At 42.6% G+C, this 24,429-nt stretch overlaps 1 protein-coding gene across 1 annotated transcript; it reads right to left on the bottom strand.

The window, feature by feature from the left end:
- Positions 1 to 1,530: 1,530 nt before the first annotated feature.
- On the bottom strand, positions 1,531 to 21,620 carry LOC138963764 (uncharacterized). Its single transcript, XM_070335617.1, has 4 exons — positions 21,470 to 21,620; positions 20,488 to 20,602; positions 19,342 to 19,508; positions 1,531 to 1,934 (listed from the first exon to the last, which is right to left on the bottom strand). Exons 1-4 carry the CDS (start codon positions 21,522 to 21,524, stop codon positions 1,537 to 1,539), a joined length of 735 nt encoding a protein of 244 aa, XP_070191718.1. The 5' UTR covers positions 21,525 to 21,620; the 3' UTR covers positions 1,531 to 1,536.
- Between the last annotated feature and the right edge of the window lie 2,809 nt (positions 21,621 to 24,429).

Here is a 24,429-nt window from a genome sequence, read left to right as displayed (position 1 = left end):
ACACACACACACACACACACACACACACACACACACACACATACACCACGACCCTCGTCTCGATTCCCCCCTCTATCTTAAAAAAGGAAGTTCAGACGACGAATTAAGCTTCTGTGTAGACTACAAACAAGAGAATGAAAGCAGACATGTGGTTGTTCGTTACAATCTTAAGCTCACTCGTATATATCTTACCACAAGTAAGCGAAGAGGCCACTTATTCGCACATCGGGATCTGAGGAAACGAGTCTTTTGTGGCAGACTCTCGAAATTTAAATGAAAAAATTACCAAAATTCACACGAAACCGAAATCATGTTACTGGGGTAAATGAGCAAAGCATAGCACTTCAATTTGTTTGGAATGGCGAAGAACAGACCTGTGCTGTGAGACATGATCGCTTTGACGAGAAGTCATGAACAGTGGAACCTGACTTGTAACGACCTCCAAAAGAACCAACCAACAGCAACCCTTATAGACAGGTGGCCGTCATGAAAAGGCGAATTATATGGAGAGAGTAAAACAATCTACGTAGTTTCTTTGCTGGGGTCGTAATGGGCAAATCGTCGTTATTAACAGGCGGTCGCCAGGGCAGGTGGTCGGTATCAAGAGTGGTCGTAATTGACAGACAGTCGTTATCAAGAGGTGGTCGCCAGGGCAGGTGGTCGGTATCAAGAGTGGTCGTAATTGACAGGCAGTCGTTATCAAGAGGCGGTCGCCAGGGCAGGTGGTCGGTATCAAGAGTGGTCGTAATTGACAGGCAGTCGTTATCAAGAGGCGGTCGCCAGGGCAGGTGGTCGGTATCAAGAGTGGTCGTAATTGACAGGCAGTCGTTATCAAGAGGCGGTCGCCAGGGCAGGTGGTCGGTATCAAGAGTGGTCGTAATTGACAGGCAGTCGTTATCAAGAGGCGGTCGCCAGGGCAGGTGGTCGGTATCAAGAGTGGTCGTAATTGACAGGCAGTCGTTATCAAGAGGCGGTCGCCAGGGCAGGTGGTCGGTATCAAGAGTGGTCGTAATTGACAGGCAGTCGTTATCAAGAGGCGGTCGCCAGGGCAGGTGGTCGGTATCAAGAGTGGTCGTAATTGACAGGCAGTCGTTATCAAGAGGCGGTCGCCAGGGCAGGTGGTCGGTATCAAGAGTGGTCGTAATTGACAGGCAGTCGTTATCAAGAGGCGGTCGCCAGGGCAGGTGGTCGGTATCAAGAGTGGTCGTAATTGACAGGCAGTCGTTATCAAGAGGTGGTCGCCAGGGCAGTTGGTCGGTATCAAGAGTGGTCGTAATTGACAGGTAGACGTTATCACGAGGTTGTCGCCAGGACAGGTGGTCGGTATCAAGAGTGGTCTTAATTGACAGGTAGACGTTATCACGAGGTTGTCGCCAGGGCAGGTGGTCGGTATCAAGAGTGGTCGTAATTGACAGGCAGTCGTTATCAAGAGGTGGTCGCCAGGGCAGTTGGTCGGTATCAAGAGTGGTCGTAATTGACATGTAGACGTTACCACGAGGTTGTCGCCAAGACAGGTTCGACTGCGCACCTTGAAATTCAAACGACGAAATTGTTGCCATATTGAGTTGTTGGCTGGCCCCACGGTGCAGGGGTCCCAGTGCCTGGCTGACCACTGAAGGCGGAACCTTGACCGTAACCATACTGAGGGGTCGCCTGACCTTGACTCTGACCTTGACTCTGACCTTGACCATAACCATACTGAGGGGTCGCCTGACCTTGACTCTCACCTTGACCATAAGCGTAACCTTGAGGATTGTAAATGCTGTAGGCGGGAGGAGGAGGGGGATGAGCGTCGTAGGCCGGGGGGAGGTGGGGAGGTTGGGAGAGAGGTGGGAGGTGGTTGGCTCCGTACCCGTATCCAGTGAAGGGGGCGCTTGGCTGCGGTTCCGGGTAGAAGCCTGCGGTGTGGTGGGTGCTGTAGTGGCCTGTCGATCCTGGTAGATTGAAAGAAGAGGATGTGTTATGAAACGGTTAATGACGTTTTTAATAAATGTATCAACAGTAACAAGACGGGAAGGGGAGAGGGTGTGTTATGAAACGGGTATTGACGTTTTTAATAAATGTATCAACAGAAACAAGACGGGACGGGGAGAGGGTGTGTTATTAAACAGGTAATGACGTTTTTAATAAATGTATCAACAGTGACAAGACGGGACGGGGAGAGGGTGTGTTATGAAACGGGTATTGACGTTTTTAATAAATGTATCAACAGTAACAAGACGGGAAGAGGAAAGGGTGAGTTATGAAACGGGTATTGACGTTTTTAATAAATGTATCAACAGTAACAAGACGGAAAAGGAGAGGGTGTGTTATGAAACGGGTATTGACGTTTTTAATAAATGTATCAACAGTAACAAGACGGGAAGGGGAGAGGGTGTGTTATTAATTAAACGGGTATTGACGTTTTTAATAAATGTATCAACAGTAACAAGACGGGAAGGGGAGAGGGTGTGTTATGAAACGGGTATTGACGTTTTTAATAAATGTATCAACAGTAACAAGACGGGAAGAGGAGAGGGTGTGTTATGAAACGGGTATTGACGTTTTTAATAAATGTATCAACAGAAACAAGACGGGAAGAGGAGAGGGTGTGTTATGAAACGGGTATTGACGTTTTTAATAAATGTATCAACAGTAACAAGACGGGAAGGGGAGAGGGTGTGTTATGAAACGGGTATTGACGTTTTTAATAAATGTATCAACAGTAACAAGACGGGAAGGGGAGAGGATGTGTTATGAAACGGGTATTGACGTTTTTAATAAATGTATCAACAGTAACAAGACGGGAAGGGGAGAGGGTGTGTTATGAAACGGGTATTGACGTTTTTAATAAATGTATCAACAGTAACAAGACGGGAAGGGGAGAGGGTGTGTTATGAAACGGGTATTGACGTTTTTAATAAATGTATCAACAGTAACAAGACGGGAAGAGGAGAGGGTGTGTTATGAAACGGGTATTGACGTTTTTAATAAATGTATCAACAGAAACAAGACGGGAAGAGGAGAGGGTGTGTTATGAAACGGGTATTGACGTTTTTAATAAATGTATCAACAGTAACAAGACGGGAAGGGGAGAGGATGTGTTATGAAACGGGTATTGACGTTTTTAATAAATGTATCAACAGTAACAAGACGGAAAAGGAGAGGGTGTGTTATGAAACGGGTATTGACGTTTTTAATAAATGTATCAACAGTAACAAGACGGGAAGGGGAGAGGGTGTGTTATTAAACGGGTATTGACGTTTTTAATAAATGTATCAACAGTAACAAGACGGGAAGGGGAGAGGGTGTGTTATTAAACGGGTATTGACGTTTTTAATAAATGTATCAACAGTAACAAGACGGGAAGGGGAGAGGGTGTGTTATGAAACGGGTATTGACGTTTTTAATAAATGTATCAACAGTAACAAGACGGAAAAGGAGAGGGTGTGTTATGAAACGGGTATTGACGTTTTTAATAAATGTATCAACAGTAACAAGACGGGAAGGGGAGAGGGTGTGTTATTAAACGGGTATTGACGTTTTTAATAAATGTATCAACAGTAACAAGACGGGAAGGGGAGAGGGTGTGTTATGAAACGGGTATTGACGTTTTTAATAAATGTATCAACAGTAACAAGACGGGAAGAGGAGAGGGTGTGTTATGAAACGGGTATTGACGTTTTTAATAAATGTATCAACAGAAACAAGACGGGAAGGGGAGAGGGTGTGTTATGAAACGGGTATTGACGTTTTTAATAAATGTATCAACAGAAACAAGACGGGAAGGGGAGAGGGTGTGTTATGAAACGGGTATTGACGTTTTTAATAAATGTATCAACAGAAACAAGACGGGAAGGGGAGAGGGTGTGTTATGAAACGGGTATTGACGTTTTTAATAAATGTATCAACAGTAACAAGACGGGAAGGGGAGAGGATGAGTTATGAAACGGGTATTGACGTTTTTAATAAATGTATCAACAGTAACAAGACGGGAAGGGGAGAGGGTGTGTTATGAAACGGGTATTGACGTTTTTAATAAATGTATCAACAGTAACAAGACGGGAAGAGGAGAGGGTGTGTTATGAAACGGGTATTGACGTTTTTAATAAATGTATCAACAGTAACAAGACGGGAAGGGGAGAGGGTGTGTTATGAAACGGGTATTGACGTTTTTAATAAATGTATCAACAGTAACAAGACGGGAAGAGGAGAGGGTGTGTTATGAAACGGGTATTGACGTTTTTAATAAATGTATCAACAGTAACAAGACGGGAAGGGGAGAGGATGTGTTATGAAACGGGTATTGACGTTGGAGAGGGTGTGTTATGAAACGGGTATTGACGTTTTTAATAAATGTATCAACAGTAACAAGACGGGAAGGGGAGAGGGTGAGTTATGAAACGTGTATTGACGTTTTTAATAACTGTATCAACAGTAACAAGACGGGAAGGGGAGAGGATGTGTTATGAAACGGGTAATGACGTTTTTAATAACTGTATCAACAGTAACAAGACGGGAAGGGGAGAGGGTGTGTTATGAAACGGGTATTGACGTTTTTAATAAATGTATCAACAATAACAAGACGGGAAGGGGAGAGGGTGTGTTATGAAACGGGTATTGACGTTTTTAATAAATGTATCAACAGTAACAAGACGGGAAGAGGAGAGGGTGTGTTATGAAACGGGTATTGACGTTTTTAATAAATGTATCAACAGAAACAAGACGGGAAGGGGAGAGGGTGTGTTATGAAACGGGTATTGACGTTTTTAATAAATGTATCAACAGAAACAAGACGGGAAGGGGAGAGGGTGTGTTATGAAACGGGTATTGACGTTTTTAATAAATGCATCAACAGAAACAAGACGGGAAGGGGAGAGGGTGTGTTATGAAACGGGTATTGACGTTTTTAATAAATGTATCAACAGTAACAAGACGGGAAGGGGAGAGGGTGTGTTATGAAACGGGTATTGACGTTTTTAATAAATGTATCAACAGTAACAAGACGGGAAGGGGAGAGGATGAGTTATGAAACGGGTATTGACGTTTTTAATAACTGTATCAACAGTAACAAGACGGGAAGGGGAGAGGGTGTGTTATGAAACGGGTATTGACGTTTTTAATAAATGTATCAACAGTAACAAGACGGGAAGGGGAGAGGATGAGTTATGAAACGGGTATTGACGTTTTTAATAAATGTATCAACAGTAACAAGACGGGAAGGGGAGAGGATGTGTTATGAAACGGGTATTGACGTTTTTAATAAATGTATCAACAGTAACAAGACGGGAAGGGGAGAGGGTGTGTTATGAAACGGGTATTGACGTTTTTAATAAATGTACCAACAGTAACAAGACGGGAAGGGGAGAGGGTGTGTTATGAAACGGGTATTGACGTTTTTAATAAATGTATCAACAGTAACAAGACGGGAAGAGGAGAGGGTGTGTTATGAAACGGGTATTGACGTTTTTGGCTCACGTAAGTGTAGCCTATGTGATGATAAACTTTGTCTGTCTGTGCGTGCGTGCGTGCGTGCGTGTGTGTGTGTGTGTGTGATAGAAACTTTAACATTTCCGAGTCTATGGATTACGTCAGTCTCGGTCAAAAGTGTTTGACGTGTGTGATAGAAACTATTTGAAGACGTCACATTATGACGTAAGAGGGTTAGACGTCACGCAAAGGAATTACTGAAAGTCTCGGTCATTGTTATTGTGAGCGGGCCGAGACTACTTGGCAGATCCAGGGTCTCGCTTTCTTGCACAGTTTCACCTAGATGCTTACTGTGTGTGTGTGTGTGTGTGTGTGTGTGTGTGTGTGTGTGTGTGTGTGTGTGTGTGTGTGTGTGTGTGTGTGTGTGTGTCACTGTGTGTGTGTGTGTATGTGTGACGGAGTGATAAAGTTTGTGTTACTGTTTGTCGATTTCTTACGTGAGCCTTGAAGGCTTCGCCTCTTGTTAATACATGTATCAACAGTAACAAGACGGGAAGGGGAGAGGATGTGTTATGAAACGGGTATTGACGTTGGAGAGGGTGTGTTATGAAACGGGTATTGACGTTTTTAATAAATGTATCAACAGTAACAAGACGGGAAGGGGAGAGGGTGTGTTATGAAACGTGTATTGACGTTTTTAATAACTGTATCAACAGTAACAAGACGGGAAGGGGAGAGGATGTGTTATGAAACGGGTAATGACGTTTTTAATAACTGTATCAACAGTAACAAGACGGGAAGGGGAGAGGGTGTGTTATGAAACGGGTATTGACGTTTTTAATAAATGTATCAACAATAACAAGACGGGAAGGGGAGAGGGTGTGTTATGAAACGGGTAATGACGTTTTTAATAAATGTATCAACAGTAACAAGACGGGAAGGGGAGAGGGTGTGTTATGAAACGGGTGTTGACGTTTTTAATAACTGTATCAACAGTAACAAGACTGGAAGGGGAGATGGTGTGTTATGAAACAGGTAATGACGTTTTTAATAAATGTATCAACAGTAACAAGACGGGAAGGGGAGAGGATGTGTTATGAAACGGGTATTGACGTTTTTGATAAATGTACCAACAGTAACAAGACGGGAAGGGGAGAGGGTGTGTTATGAAACGGGTATTGACGTTTTTAATAAATGTATCAACAGTAACAAGACGGGAAGGGGAGAGGGTGTGTTATGAAACGGGTATTGACGTTTTTAATAAATGTACCAACAGTAACAAGACGGGAAGGGAAGAGGGTGTGTTATGAAACGGGTAATGACGTTTTTAATAACTGTATCAACAGTAACAAGACGGGAAGGGGAGAGGGTGTGTTATGAACCGGGTATTGACGTTTTTAATAAATGTATCAACAGTAACAAGACGGGAAGGGGAGAGGATGTGTTATGAAACGGGTATTGACGTTTTTAATAAATGTATCAACAGTAACAAGACGGGAAGGGGAGAGGGTGTGTTATGAAACGGGTATTGACGTTTTTAATAAATGTATCAACAGTAACAAGACGGGAAGGGGAGAGGGTGTGTTATGAAACGGGTATTGACGTTTTTAATAAATGTATCAACAGTAACAAGACGGGAAGGGGAGAGGATGTGTTATGAAACGGTTAATGACGTTTTTAATAAATGTATCAACAGTAACAAGACGGGAAGGGGAGAGGGTGTGTTATGAAACGGGTATTGACGTTTTTAATAAATGTATCAACAGTAACAAGACGGGAAGGGGAGAGGGTGTGTTATGAAACGGGTATTGACGTTTTTAATAAATGTATCAACAGTAACAAGACGGGAAGAGGAAAGGGTGTGTTATGAAACGGGTAATGACGATTTTAGTAAATTTATCAACAGAAACAAGACGGGAAGAGGAGAGGGTGTGTTATGAAACGGGTATTGACGTTTTTAATAAATGTATCAACAGTAACAAGACGGGAAGGGGAGAGGATGTGTTATGAAACGGGTATTGACGTTTTTAATAAATGTATCAACAGTAACAAGACGGAAAGGAGAGGGTGTGTTATGAAACGGGTATTGACGTTTTTAATAAATGTATCAACAGTAACAAGACGGGAAGGGGAGAGGGTGTGTTATTAAACGGGTATTGACGTTTTTAATAAATGTATCAACAGTAACAAGACGGGAAGGGGAGAGGGTGTGTTATTAAACGGGTATTGACGTTTTTAATAAATGTATCAACAGTAACAAGACGGGAAGGGGAGAGGGTGTGTTATGAAACGGGTATTGACGTTTTTAATAAATGTATCAACAGTAACAAGACGGAAAAGGAGAGGGTGTGTTATGAAACGGGTATTGACGTTTTTAATAAATGTATCAACAGTAACAAGACGGGAAGGGGAGAGGGTGTGTTATTAAACGGGTATTGACGTTTTTAATAAATGTATCAACAGTAACAAGACGGGAAGGGGAGAGGGTGTGTTATGAAACGGGTATTGACGTTTTTAATAAATGTATCAACAGTAACAAGACGGGAAGAGGAGAGGGTGTGTTATGAAACGGGTATTGACGTTTTTAATAAATGTATCAACAGAAACAAGACGGGAAGAGGAGAGGGTGTGTTATGAAACGGGTATTGACGTTTTTAATAAATGTATCAACAGTAACAAGACGGGAAGGGGAGAGGATGTGTTATGAAACGGGTATTGACGTTTTTAATAAATGTATCAACAGTAACAAGACGGAAAAGGAGAGGGTGTGTTATGAAACGGGTATTGACGTTTTTAATAAATGTATCAACAGTAACAAGACGGGAAGGGGAGAGGGTGTGTTATTAAACGGGTATTGACGTTTTTAATAAATGTATCAACAGTAACAAGACGGGAAGGGGAGAGGGTGTGTTATTAAACGGGTATTGACGTTTTTAATAAATGTATCAACAGTAACAAGACGGGAAGGGGAGAGGGTGTGTTATGAAACGGGTATTGACGTTTTTAATAAATGTATCAACAGTAACAAGACGGAAAAGGAGAGGGTGTGTTATGAAACGGGTATTGACGTTTTTAATAAATGTATCAACAGTGACAAGACGGGACGGGGAGAGGGTGTGTTATTAAACGGGTATTGACGTTTTTAATAAATGTATCAACAGTAACAAGACGGGAAGGGGAGAGGGTGTGTTATGAAACGGGTATTGACGTTTTTAATAAATGTATCAACAGTAACAAGACGGGAAGAGGAGAGGGTGTGTTATGAAACGGGTATTGACGTTTTTAATAAATGTATCAACAGAAACAAGACGGGAAGGGGAGAGGGTGTGTTATGAAACGGGTATTGACGTTTTTAATAAATGTATCAACAGAAACAAGACGGGAAGGGGAGAGGGTGTGTTATGAAACGGGTATTGACGTTTTTAATAAATGTATCAACAGAAACAAGACGGGAAGGGGAGAGGGTGTGTTATGAAACGGGTATTGACGTTTTTAATAAATGTATCAACAGTAACAAGACGGGAAGGGGAGAGGATGAGTTATGAAACGGGTATTGACGTTTTTAATAAATGTATCAACAGTAACAAGACGGGAAGGGGAGAGGGTGTGTTATGAAACGGGTATTGACGTTTTTAATAAATGTATCAACAGTAACAAGACGGGAAGAGGAGAGGGTGTGTTATGAAACGGGTATTGACGTTTTTAATAAATGTATCAACAGTAACAAGACGGGAAGGGGAGAGGGTGTGTTATGAAACGGGTATTGACGTTTTTAATAAATGTATCAACAGTAACAAGACGGGAAGAGGAGAGGGTGTGTTATGAAACGGGTATTGACGTTTTTAATAAATGTATCAACAGTAACAAGACGGGAAGGGGAGAGGATGTGTTATGAAACGGGTATTGACGTTGGAGAGGGTGTGTTATGAAACGGGTATTGACGTTTTTAATAAATGTATCAACAGTAACAAGACGGGAAGGGGAGAGGGTGTGTTATGAAACGTGTATTGACGTTTTTAATAACTGTATCAACAGTAACAAGACGGGAAGGGGAGAGGATGTGTTATGAAACGGGTAATGACGTTTTTAATAACTGTATCAACAGTAACAAGACGGGAAGGGGAGAGGGTGTGTTATGAAACGGGTATTGACGTTTTTAATAAATGTATCAACAATAACAAGACGGGAAGGGGAGAGGGTGTGTTATGAAACGGGTATTGACGTTTTTAATAAATGTATCAACAGTAACAAGACGGGAAGAGGAGAGGGTGTGTTATGAAACGGGTATTGACGTTTTTAATAAATGTATCAACAGAAACAAGACGGGAAGGGGAGAGGGTGTGTTATGAAACGGGTATTGACGTTTTTAATAAATGTATCAACAGAAACAAGACGGGAAGGGGAGAGGGTGTGTTATGAAACGGGTATTGACGTTTTTAATAAATGCATCAACAGAAACAAGACGGGAAGGGGAGAGGGTGTGTTATGAAACGGGTATTGACGTTTTTAATAAATGTATCAACAGTAACAAGACGGGAAGGGGAGAGGGTGTGTTATGAAACGGGTATTGACGTTTTTAATAAATGTATCAACAGTAACAAGACGGGAAGGGGAGAGGATGAGTTATGAAACGGGTATTGACGTTTTTAATAACTGTATCAACAGTAACAAGACGGGAAGGGGAGAGGGTGTGTTATGAAACGGGTATTGACGTTTTTAATAAATGTATCAACAGTAACAAGACGGGAAGGGGAGAGGATGAGTTATGAAACGGGTATTGACGTTTTTAATAAATGTATCAACAGTAACAAGACGGGAAGGGGAGAGGATGTGTTATGAAACGGGTATTGACGTTTTTAATAAATGTATCAACAGTAACAAGACGGGAAGGGGAGAGGGTGTGTTATGAAACGGGTATTGACGTTTTTAATAAATGTACCAACAGTAACAAGACGGGAAGGGGAGAGGGTGTGTTATGAAACGGGTATTGACGTTTTTAATAAATGTATCAACAGTAACAAGACGGGAAGAGGAGAGGGTGTGTTATGAAACGGGTATTGACGTTTTTGGCTCACGTAAGTGTAGCCTATGTGATGATAAACTTTGTCTGTCTGTGCGTGCGTGCGTGCGTGTGTGTGTGTGTGTGTGTGTGATAGAAACTTTAACATTTCCGAGTCTATGGATTACGTCAGTCTCGGTCAAAAGTGTTTGACGTGTGTGATAGAAACTATTTGAAGACGTCACATTATGACGTAAGAGGGTTAGACGTCACGCAAAGGAATTACTGAAAGTCTCGGTCATTGTTATTGTGAGCGGGCCGAGACTACTTGGCAGATCCAGGGTCTCGCTTTCTTGCACAGTTTCACCTAGATGCTTACTGTGTGTGTGTGTGTGTGTGTGTGTGTGTGTGTGTGTGTGTGTGTGTGTGTGTGTGTGTGTGTGTGTGTGTGTGTGTGTGTCACTGTGTGCGTGTGTGTATGTGTGACGGAGTGATTGAGTTTGTGTTACTGTTTGTCGATTTCTTACGTGAGCCTTGAAGGCTTCGCCTCTTGTTAATACATGTATCAACAGTAACAAGACGGGAAGGGGAGAGGATGTGTTATGAAACGGGTATTGACGTTGGAGAGGGTGTGTTATGAAACGGGTATTGACGTTTTTAATAAATGTATCAACAGTAACAAGACGGGAAGGGGAGAGGGTGTGTTATGAAACGTGTATTGACGTTTTTAATAACTGTATCAACAGTAACAAGACGGGAAGGGGAGAGGATGTGTTATGAAACGGGTAATGACGTTTTTAATAACTGTATCAACAGTAACAAGACGGGAAGGGGAGAGGGTGTGTTATGAAACGGGTATTGACGTTTTTAATAAATGTATCAACAATAACAAGACGGGAAGGGGAGAGGGTGTGTTATGAAACGGGTAATGACGATTTTAGTAAATTTATCAACATCAAAAGACAGGAAGGGGAGAGGGTGTGTTATGAAACGGGTATTGACGTTTTTAATAACTGTATCAACAGTAACAAGACGGGAAGGGGAGAGGGTGTGTTATGAAACGGGTATTGACGTTTTTAATAAATGTATCAACAGTAACAAGACGGGAAGGGGAGAGGATGTGTTATGAAACGGGTATTGACGTTTTTGATAAATGTACCAACAGTAACAAGACGGGAAGGGGAGAGGGTGTGTTATGAAACGGGTATTGACGTTTTTAATAAATGTATCAACAGTAACAAGACGGGAAGGGGAGAGGGTGTGTTATGAAACGGGTATTGACGTTTTTAATAAATGTACCAACAGTAACAAGACGGGAAGGGAAGAGGGTGTGTTATGAAACGGGTAATGACGTTTTTAATAACTGTATCAACAGTAACAAGACGGGAAGGGGAGAGGGTGTGTTATGAACCGGGTATTGACGTTTTTAATAAATGTATCAACAGTAACAAGACGGGAAGGGGAGAGGATGTGTTATGAAACGGGTATTGACGTTTTTAATAAATGTATCAACAGTAACAAGACGGGAAGGGGAGAGGGTGTGTTATGAAACGGGTATTGACGTTTTTAATAAATGTATCAACAGTAACAAGACGGGAAGGGGAGAGGGTGTGTTATGAAACGGGTATTGACGTTTTTAATAACTGTATCAACAGTAACAAGACGGGAAGGGGAGAGGATGTGTTATGAAACGGGTATTGACGTTTTTAATAAATGTATCAACAGTAACAAGACGGGAAGGGGAGAGGGTGTGTTATGAAACGGGTGTTGACGTTTTTAATAACTGTATCAACAGTAACAAGACGGGAAGGGGAGAGGGTGTGTTATGAAACGGGTATTGACGTTTTTAATAAATGTATCAACAGTAACAAGACGGGAAGAGGAGAGGGTGTGTTATGAAACGGGTATTGACGTTTTTAATAAATGTATCAACAGAAACAAGACGGGAAGAGGAGAGGGTGTGTTATGAAACGGGTATTGACGTTTTTAATAAATGTATCAACAGTAACAAGACGGGAAGGGGAGAGGATGTGTTATGAAACGGGTATTGACGTTTTTAATAAATGTATCAACAGTAACAAGACGGAAAAGGAGAGGGTGTGTTATGAAACGGGTATTGACGTTTTTAATAAATGTATCAACAGTAACAAGACGGGAAGGGGAGAGGGTGTGTTATTAAACGGGTATTGACGTTTTTAATAAATGTATCAACAGTAACAAGACGGGAAGGGGAGAGGGTGTGTTATTAAACGGGTATTGACGTTTTTAATAAATGTATCAACAGTAACAAGACGGGAAGGGGAGAGGGTGTGTTATGAAACGGGTATTGACGTTTTTAATAAATGTATCAACAGTAACAAGACGGAAAAGGAGAGGGTGTGTTATGAAACGGGTATTGACGTTTTTAATAAATGTATCAACAGTAACAAGACGGGAAGGGGAGAGGGTGTGTTATTAAACGGGTATTGACGTTTTTAATAAATGTATCAACAGTAACAAGACGGGAAGGGGAGAGGGTGTGTTATGAAACGGGTATTGACGTTTTTAATAAATGTATCAACAGTAACAAGACGGGAAGAGGAGAGGGTGTGTTATGAAACGGGTATTGACGTTTTTAATAAATGTATCAACAGAAACAAGACGGGAAGGGGAGAGGGTGTGTTATGAAACGGGTATTGACGTTTTTAATAAATGTATCAACAGAAACAAGACGGGAAGGGGAGAGGGTGTGTTATGAAACGGGTATTGACGTTTTTAATAAATGTATCAACAGAAACAAGACGGGAAGGGGAGAGGGTGTGTTATGAAACGGGTATTGACGTTTTTAATAAATGTATCAACAGTAACAAGACGGGAAGGGGAGAGGATGAGTTATGAAACGGGTATTGACGTTTTTAATAAATGTATCAACAGTAACAAGACGGGAAGGGGAGAGGGTGTGTTATGAAACGGGTATTGACGTTTTTAATAAATGTATCAACAGTAACAAGACGGGAAGAGGAGAGGGTGTGTTATGAAACGGGTATTGACGTTTTTAATAAATGTATCAACAGTAACAAGACGGGAAGGGGAGAGGGTGTGTTATGAAACGGGTATTGACGTTTTTAATAAATGTATCAACAGTAACAAGACGGGAAGAGGAGAGGGTGTGTTATGAAACGGGTAATGACGTTTTTAATAAATGTATCAACAGTAACAAGACGGGAAGGGGAGAGGGTGTGTTATGAAACGGGTATTGACGTTGGAGAGGGTGTGTTATGAAACGGGTATTGACGTTTTTAATAAATGTATCAACAGTAACAAGACGGGAAGGGGAGAGGGTGTGTTATGAAACGTGTATTGACGTTTTTAATAACTGTATCAACAGTAACAAGACGGGAAGGGGAGAGGATGTGTTATGAAACGGGTAATGACGTTTTTAATAACTGTATCAACAGTAACAAGACGGGAAGGGGAGAGGGTGTGTTATGAAACGGGTATTGACGTTTTTAATAAATGTATCAACAATAACAAGACGGGAAGGGGAGAGGGTGTGTTATGAAACGGGTATTGACGTTTTTAATAAATGTATCAACAGTAACAAGACGGGACGAGGAGAGGGTGTGTTATGAAACGGGTATTGACGTTTTTAATAAATGTATCAACAGAAACAAGACGGGAAGGGGAGAGGGTGTGTTATGAAACGGGTATTGACGTTTTTAATAAATGTATCAACAGAAACAAGACGGGAAGGGGAGAGGGTGTGTTATGAAACGGGTATTGACGTTTTTAATAAATGCATCAACAGAAACAAGACGGGAAGGGGAGAGGGTGTGTTATGAAACGGGTATTGACGTTTTTAATAAATGTATCAACAGTAACAAGACGGGAAGGGGAGAGGGTGTGTTATGAAACGGGTATTGACGTTTTTAATAAATGTATCAACAGTAACAAGACGGGAAGGGGAGAGGATGAGTTATGAAACGGGTATTGACGTTTTTAATAACTGTATCAACAGTAACAAGACGGGAAGGGGAGAGGGTGTGTTATGAAACGGGTATTGACGTTTTTAATAAATGTATCAACAGTAACAAGACGGGAAGGGGAGAGGATGAGTTATGAAACGGGTATTGACGTTTTTAATAAATGTATCAACAGTAACAAGACGGGAAGGGGAGAGGATGTGTTATGAAACGGGTATTGACGTTTTTAATAAATGTATCAACAGTAACAAGACGGGAAGGGGAGAGGGTGTGTTATGAAACGGGTATTGACGTTTTTAATAAATGTACCAACAGTAACAAGACGGGAAGGGGAGAGGGTGTGTTATGAAACGGGTATTGACGTTTTTAATAAATGTATCAACAGTAACAAGACGGGAAGAGGAGAGGGTGTGTTATGAAACGGGTATTGACGTTTTTGGCTCACGTAAGTGTAGCCTATGTGATGATAAACTTTGTCTGTCTGTGCGTGCGTGCGTGCGTGTGTGTGTGTGTGTGTGTGTGATAGAAACTTTAACATTTCCGAGTCTATGGATTACGTCAGTCTCGGTCAAAAGTGTTTGACGTGTGTGATAGAAACTATTTGAAGACGTCACATTATGACGTAAGAGGGTTAGACGTCACGCAAAGGAATTACTGAAAGTCTCGGTCATTGTTATTGTGAGCGGGCCGAGACTACTTGGCAGATCCAGGGTCTCGCTTTCTTGCACAGTTTCACCTAGATGCTTACTGTGTGTGTGTGTGTGTGTGTGTGTGTGTGTGTGTGTGTGTGTGTGTGTGTGTGTGTGTGTGTGTGTGTGTGTGTGTGTGTCACTGTGTGTGTGTGTGTATGTGTGACGGAGTGATTGAGTTTGTGTTACTGTTTGTCGATTTCTTACGTGAGCCTTGAAGGCTTCGCCTCTTGTTAATACATGTATCAACAGTAACAAGACGGGAAGGGGAGAGGATGTGTTATGAAACGGGTATTGACGTTGGAGAGGGTGTGTTATGAAACGGGTATTGACGTTTTTAATAAATGTATCAACAGTAACAAGACGGGAAGGGGAGAGGGTGTGTTATGAAACGTGTATTGACGTTTTTAATAACTGTATCAACAGTAACAAGACGGGAAGGGGAGAGGATGTGTTATGAAACGGGTAATGACGTTTTTAATAACTGTATCAACAGTAACAAGACGGGAAGGGGAGAGGGTGTGTTATGAAACGGGTATTGACGTTTTTAATAAATGTATCAACAATAACAAGACGGGAAGGGGAGAGGGTGTGTTATGAAACGGGTAATGACGTTTTTAATAAATGTATCAACAGTAACAAGACGGGAAGGGGAGAGGGTGTGTTATGAAACGGGTATTGACGTTTTTAATAACTGTATCAACAGTAACAAGACGGGAAGGGGAGAGGGTGTGTTATGAAACGGGTATTGACGTTTTTAATAAATGTATCAACAGTAACAAGACGGGAAGGGGAGAGGATGTGTTATGAAACGGGTATTGACGTTTTTGATAAATGTACCAACAGTAACAAGACGGGAAGGGGAGAGGATGTGTTATGAAACGGTTAATGACGTTTTTAATAAATGTATCAACAGTAACAAGACGGGAAGGGGAGAGGGTGTGTTATGAAACGGGTATTGACGTTTTTAATAAATGTACCAACAGTAACAAGACGGGAAGGGAAGAGGGTGTGTTATGAAACGGGTAATGACGTTTTTAATAACTGTATCAACAGTAACAAGACGGGAAGGGGAGAGGGTGTGTTATGAAACGGGTATTGACGTTTTTAATAAATGTATCAACAGTAACAAGACGGGAAGAGGAAAGGGTGTGTTATGAAACGGGTAATGACGATTTTAGTAAATTTATCAACATCAAAAGACAGGAAGGGGAGAGGGTGTGATAGATTAAACAGCACGATTCAGGCAGTTAGACGGGGCAGAGGGGGTGTGTGTTGGGGAAGGGGGTGTTTGTGGACGAATACTACACAAAGTTTGTCCAGAACTGTTTTGCAGGAACATGACAATTCAGAGCACGTCTTGTGTTTCCGCATTAACCCTCTTTCAAATCGCCATAGACTGTGCCAGGTGTGTACAAGGGAAAAGACTCTGTTAATCAAGCCAAACGAACACATTCTAAACACGAACAATCTTGTTGTTTTATCAGAAGTCGGCAGACGGCTAAGAATTGTCGGCAATTGACCAATCTAAGGACTTCTAAAAAGCCACGCTCCTCCCCATGTAAACCGAGTGCCTCACCATCTCAGCACAGAGAAGCAGCCAGGCTGTTGATTTTAGATGTGTGTCCTACTGGCGGGGTGTTCTTAAGCCCGAAAAATGACGGTACCCACCGTTAATTCAATTTTCATCTTCAGTTTCACAAAACAAAAAATGAAAAACGACTCAATTTTCAATATTTCGTTTTTCAATCTTCAATACGGTAAACAGAAAAACAGTTCACTTCCGTTTTTCAATATTTGATTTTCAATTCACAAATCAAAAAACGAAACAAGGTCTACTTCCGTTTTTCAATATTTTGTTTTTCATTCTTCAAAACGGTAAACAGCAAAACAGTCTACTTCCGTTTTTCAATGTTTGATTTTCAAAGCGATAATAGAAAAACAATCAACTTCCGTTTCTCAATAATGTAATATCTTTCATAGTTTTCTTGTGCAATGAACGCTCCCCGATTTCCCAACCAATCGAAGCTTGGTGTCATTTGCGCCATAACGCGGTCGGGTCACTTTGTGCCCCGCCGGGACTACCCCGGACTACCCCGGACTACAAGAAATGTTTGGACAACAAAGACAGATCATGTGATGCCACAATCTATTGATCTGTGTTTATTTACAAAACCCAGACACACAATTTTAAGTCAAGTCAACAAGTTTATTTTCAACCACTGACCCTGACTACCCCGGACTGCCCCTGAATGCACGCACACGGACGATTGTGTGTGTGTGTGTGTGTGTGTGTGTGTGTGTGTGTGTGTGTGTGTGTGTGTGTGTGTGGTGTGTGTGTGTCTGTCTGTCTGTGTGTGTGTGTGTGTGTGTGTGTGTGTGTGTGTGTGTGTGTAGAGCGATTCAGACTAAACTACTGGACCGATCTGTATGAAATTTGACATCAGAGTTCCTGGGAATGATAGCACACGCTTTCCCTTTATATTATATTCTTTGTGCCCCGGACTACCCCGAACTACCCCGGACTACCCCGGACTACCCTGGACTACCCCGGACTACCCCGGACTACAAGAAATGTTTGGACAACAAAGACAGATCATGTGATGCCACAATCTATTGATCTGTGTTTATTTACAAAACCCAGACACACAATTTTAAGTCAAGTCAACAAGTTTATTTTCAACCACTGCCGTGAAAAAAGCAGTGCGTTTAGTTTCATTCTGTGAGTTCGACAGCTTGATAAAAAAAAACGCTCGCGCTGGACCCGAGTACTCTTCACACACACACACACACACTCTCTCTCCCTCACTCCCTCTCTCTCTCTCTCTCTCTCTCTCTCTCTCTTTCTTACACACACACACACACACACACACTGACACACTCACACACACACACACACACACACACACACACGCACACGAGTACAGACTCATGCACGCGCACGCACACACACACACACACACACACACACACACACACACACACACACACACACACACACTAACACTAACACATGTGCACAAAATGAACACACACACACACACACACACACACACACACACCGCGCGAGAGAAAAAGACTACAGGGAGGCATGACGTCATGATGAACTTTTGAACGAACTGCGCCCAATAGTTTCCCAGCAATAAGCTGTTAAGTCCAGACAGACAGACAGACAGACAGACACACACACAATTAAAGTCTGCTGAGCCCTAGTTTTAGCGTACTCGGGGATAAACACAGATCAATAGATTGTGGCATCACATGATCTGTCTTTGTTGTCCAAACATTTCTTGTAGTCCGGGGTAGTCCGGGGTAGTCCAGGGTAGTCCGGGGTAGTCCGGGGTAGTTCGGGGTAGTCCGGGGCACAAAGAATATAATATAAAGGGAAAGCGTGTGCTATCATTCCCAGGAACTCTGATGTCAAATTTCATACAGATCGGTCCAGTAGTTTAGTCTGAATCGCTCTACACACACACACACACACACACTCACACACACGCACAGACAGACATACAGACACACACACACACACACACACACACACCACACACACACACACACACGCACAGACACACACACACACACACACACACACACACAATCGTCCGTGTGCGTGCATTCAGGGGCAGTCCGGGGTAGTCAGGGTCAGTGGTTGAAAATAAACTTGTTGACTTGACTTAAAATTGTGTGTCTGGGTTTTGTAAATAAACACAGATCAATAGATTGTGGCATCACATGATCTGTCTTTGTTGTCCAAACATTTCTTGTAGTCCGGGGTAGTCCGGGGCACAAAGTGACCCGACCGCGTTATGGCGCAACTGACACCGAGCTTCGATTGGTTGGGAAATCGGGGAGCGTTCATTGCACAAGAAAACTATGAAAGATATTACATTATTGAGAAACGGAAGTTGATTGTTTTTCTATTATCGCTTTGAAAATCAAACATTGAAAAACGGAAGTAGACTGTTTTGCTGTTTACCGTTTTGAAGAATGAAAAACTAAATATTGAAAAACGGAAGTAGACCTTGTTTCGTTTTTTGATTTGTGAATTGAAAATCAAATATTGAAAAACGGAAGTGAACTGTTTTTCTGTTTACCGTATTGAAGATTGAAAAACGAAATATTGAAAATTGAGTCGTTTTTCATTTTTTGTTTTGTGAAACTGAAGATGAAAATTGAATTAACGGTGGGTACCGTCATTCCGAAAACATCCGTGGTCGTTTATGTGACCCTTCGAACACACAAAACGGTATGCTTTTAACGAACAAAACCAACGACTCACCTGTTGTGACTGTGGTGACAGTAGCCACGGCTGGTCGAGACTGCAGCGTGCCAGGGGAGACAACCCGCCCGCTGTGACCTTTCTTTTTGATGCAGCAGCAGACGACAGCTATGATGAAGGAAAGCATGGCGATTCCACCCAGCACACAGCCGACAATCAGCGCCACGCTGCAACAAGAACATTCAGAGTTGGTTGGTTGTTGGTTTGTCATGTTCCCACAGCCTGTTTGGCCGCTCGGACCGATGTGAATGTGTTTCCTTTGTCAGTTTACATGCCGGTGTCACGAACTGAAAACTCTCCCGAAACAATCCTTCTCATTGCGGTCAATGCGCATGCGCTAACATGGGGAGATTAATCAGATCGTGAACAACCTAACCCTAACCCTTACCTAACTCTTACCCTAATCCTAACCCTAATCCTAACCCTAACCTTAACCCTAACCCATGGTTCGTTTGGTCAAAGGGTCGCATTTTTTAAGTCCAAGATTGGCGCATGCGCATTGACCGAAATGAGAAGGATTGTTCAGCAGAGGTTTCAGTTCGTGACACCGGTCTCCGTGTCTTCTTCTTCTTCGTTCATGGGCTAAAACTCCCACGTGCACTCGTGGTTTTTTGCACGAATGTGTTTTTACGTGTATGGCCGTTTTTACCCCACCATTTAGGCAGCCATACGTCGATTGCGGGGGAAGCATGCTGGGTATTTTCGTGTTTCTATAACCCACCGAACTCTGACATGGATTACAGGATCTTGTCCATGCGCACTTGGTCTTGTGCTTGCGTGTACACACGAAGGGCGATAAGACACAAACAGGTACACACACAAGTTCATCTGGGAGATTGGACAAATCTCCATCCTTGGCCCACCAGGCGCAGCCGGGATTCGAATCCGCGACCTTCCGCATAGGAGGCCGATGTCTTATCCACTGGGCCACTGCGCTCTGTCACCCAGTGTCTGAAATGGTTTACAGAACCACTGTAATATCATTACAGGAGAAGGGGGAATAAGAAAGGTTGCATAACGGATGTTAATGCACAGTGATCGGTTGCATGCAACTTTTAATGTATTGTGTATTCATGGCCTTACCTAGTTCTACAGTAGGTGGATGGGGAGGGGGGGGGGTGAATGTTGTGGTATCGTATGCCTTACCTGACACCAGCAGAACAGCAATAGGAGCTGCCGTTAGAGCCACAGCAGCCGTAGCTACAGAAGGTTGAGGAGGTATAGTACTGTTGCCAGCAGAACTCTCCTCCTCTCACCGCATCTGAAAGATGTCATTGAAAGCATTGTAGATGATATCATTAGTAATACGATTACGCTTCATCAATGCATGATAGGGAAGAAGGGATGGGGGAGGGTTAGTGTGTGTGTGTGTGTGCTTTTTATGTGTATGCGTGTGTGTGTGTGTGTGTATGTGTGTGTGTGTGTGTGTGTGTGTGTGTGTGTGTGTGTGTGTGTGTGTGTGTGTGTGTGTGTGTGTGTGTGTGTGTTGTTAGTTCAGTTATGTTGTTGGTTCTGTGTTAAAGAACACACTAATACACATAGCTTGTTATGCTCTGTCAATTTAATTATGTGTATTCTGTATTGTTCTTCGGGACTATTTGAATACACTCATGTATACAATTCGCCTACATTGGATTGGCTCAGTGCCGCAATCACATTGTTTAATTATAATACTGTGTTCAGTCAAACATGACCCACATGTAGCCACAGTACAATTCCAAACCCTTCACTTTGCAGCAACCGATTTAACAATATGTTACGTCGACCTATAATCAAAAACAGATTGAATGGCTGCTCACGTTTTCAAATCAAGAATCTCAACGCAAGAACGATAAGTGCATGAATAGCTTAATGGAATACAGAAAATTAACATAAACAATTACGGATGTCGTTTGGTGGTCGTTGTTGCAGGACATTGGACATTCCCCAACAGCACCAAAAGTCAAACCCCCACAACTAGCAACAATTAACACACTCCGGACTTGCCAATCAACATTCGCAACGCGACAAGCTAAGTCAACAATTAGACGAATCGAAACTCATTGAGGAATTACCAACCACACATATATCAAAGGTACAAAGAAGGTCGACATTTTTTTCAAATTGAATCTATTCACACATGACTTACCAATCAGAAATCCAAAGATCGCAAAGAAAGTCGACCACCATTTTGAAGCAGCCATGTTTCGTCTCACGGTCTGACCTTACGCGTAACGACAATAAATCGAACAGTCTTGGTCGTCTCAAACACACTCCAAGGCCGAACGCTCATACGTCAACTCAGATTAAATTGCCACTCTACGAGGGGATAAAAGTAGGTGATTGCGATAGTAGCAGAGGTGAAACGTGGACTATCCACCGTGTGGCTATTTCGGGTTGTTATGGGCCCTACTCAAGGCCCAAGGATTGTATTGACGTTGTTCCAGGCCTGCGCGGGTCAACGACAGGGCTCATGGCTTTGTTTAAACGGGTACACTTGCCACCCGCAACGAGAGATCGATTTACCTCGGGTGTGTTGGCTGCCGGGTGGAATTGGCACAAAAAAGACTGAGGTGTGATACGCCCTGGTGAAGTTGTGTGTGTGTGTGTGTATACATATGTGTATGTGTGTGTGGGTGGGGGTGTATGTGTGAGTGTGTGTGTGTGTGCCTGTGTGTGTCTGTGTGTGTGTGTGTGTGTCTGTGTCTGTCTGTCTGCATGTCTGTCTGTCTGTCTGTCTGTGTGTGTGTGTGTGTGTGTGTGTCTATGTGTGTGGGTGTGTGTGTGTGTGTTTGTGTGTGTGTGTGTTTCTGTATGAGTCTGTGTGTGTGTGACTATTTCTGTGTGTGTGTGTGTGTGTGTGTGTGTGTGTGTGTGTGTGTGTGTGTGTCTGTCTGTCTGTCTGTCTGTCTGTCTGTGTCTGTGAGTGTCTGTGTCTGTGTCTGCGAGTGTGTGAGAGGGGATATCACTGTATGTAGGAGGGGATGCTCTCTGTGTCAGTATGTTTGTGTTCATTTCGACCCTTTCCTATGCACTTACTTGTCCTAATATTAGCATTATAGCTTTTTTCACAAGTTTATTCAGCTTGATTTTAGTTCCAATCTTCTGTGCGTTTTCACATATCCGCGCAAGCACACACACACACACACACACAAACACACACATCAGACATGAGACCAGCAAATGTTCAAAAAGTAGGAAAGTAAGCCGGGGTCCAGCCCAGCTAGCAAGCTTTCGTCGGCCGACTGACGATTTCAGTCGGGTGACGTCGTCATATGTCGTGTGTCGTCATCCGTTGTCGCGCCGATACCGTTTGACTGTGTATAAATGTACGTAATAAACCCCGACATCGGCCCGACGCAATGTTGCTGTCGATAAAATTATGCAGAGTTACGGGAGATAACAAATTGATGATCATTATTTTAACATTTGTTACGTCCCCTGTTCAAGCGTCGGTCCAGCAACGGCGTGACATTATGAGACTGACCATGCAAATGCGAAACTAAATTATTCATATTTGTTGACTTTTTCACATAGGAGTAGGATAATTAATTGTAAGTTTTATTTGCATATTTGCAATCAAATACAGCATGAGCTCAAATCATGAGTTTTACATTTTAAAAATACGCCATCATTTACTTGAAATATTCAAATAGCTTTCCTTACGGTAAACAAGATTGAGTGTGCAAATGGCTGCTGCTTTCCCGCGTGAGCGAATTTTATTTGTTTTCTTAGTTCAAGTTAATATCGAAAGAAGAGACATTTTTGGGAATGTTGGACAGCACATTGATGATATGTTATCCGAGACGAATGTCGCCTCGGGATCTCAATCTGAGTGCTGGTCCCAGTGCCACGTGGTGGCGGTGAGAATAGTTGTGTAGCCAGTGAGTCAGGCTCTTGGCAATGACAATCAGATTCAGACGTCAACTCGAGGACACAACCGACGGATGGATCGAGCGAGTAAGTGATTTCGGTGTTTTTTGGCTCTCAATGTTAGTTTTGCTGTTACAGTGAGGGGGGGGGGGGGGAGTACATACTGCTGTATCTTATTCTGTATATGTAGATGTAGGTGTGTTTTGTCCTGTTACAGTGGGGGAGGGGGGTGTTGTACACACTGCTGTAAATATAGATGTAGGTGTGTTTTGTCTTGTTACAGTGGGGGGGGGGGGGGGGTGTGTGTGTACATACTGCTGTAGATGTAGGTGTGTATTGTCCTGTTACAGGGGGGGGGGGGGGGTAACATACTTCTGTAGCTGTAGGGGGAGGGGGGGTACATACTGCAGTAGTTGTTGGTGATTTTTGCACTGTTACACTGGGGGGGGGGGGGGGGGGTGGAGTACATACTGCTGAATCTGTAGCTGTAAGTGTGGTTTGCACTGTTACACTTGGGGGGGGGGGGGGTGTACATACTGATGTATCTGTAGCTGTAGGTGTGACGTGTATTGCATTGTAACACTTGGGGTGGGGGGGGGGGTGTACATACTGATCTATCTGTAGCTGAGTGTGTGTTTTGCACTGTTACACACTTGGGGGGGGGGGTGTACATACTAACTGCTGAATCTGTAGCTGTATGTGTGTTCTGCACAGTGACACTGGGGGGGGGGGGGGGAGGGGGTTGTACATACTGCTGAATCTGTAGCTGTAGGTGTGTTTTGTACTGTTACACTTGGGGGGGGGGGGGGGGGTGTGCATACTGATGTATATGCTTGGCGCTGGTGGACAATATTCACTTTTTTGGCCAAAAACACACTTTTTTGGCCAAAAACGTACATTATTGGCCAAAAAAACCTTTTAAGTGCAAAGTTTTGGCCAAAAAAATATTTGGTCAAATCTAAAACATTTGGCCAAATCTTCACTTTTTTGGCCAAATGTTTTAGATTTGGCCAAATCTTTTTTTGGCCAAATCTTTTTTTGGCCAAAACTTTTGCATTGAAAGTTTTGGCCAAAAAATAGTTTTGGCCAAAACTTCATTTTTTGGCCAAATCTTTGAGTACCCCTTGGCGCTGATAGACAATATTCATTTTTTTGGCCAAAAACGCCAGTTTTGGCCAAAAAAGCAAAGTTTTGGCCAAAAAAGTATACTTTTGGCCAAAAACGCCAGTTTTGGCC

This window comes from Littorina saxatilis, linkage group LG4 (assembly GCF_037325665.1).
Source record: "Littorina saxatilis isolate snail1 linkage group LG4, US_GU_Lsax_2.0, whole genome shotgun sequence".
NCBI lineage: Eukaryota > Metazoa > Mollusca > Gastropoda > Littorinimorpha > Littorinidae > Littorina > Littorina saxatilis.
Note: the sequence above shows the minus strand (reverse complement) of the source record. Positions and strands in the feature narration are given on the sequence as shown.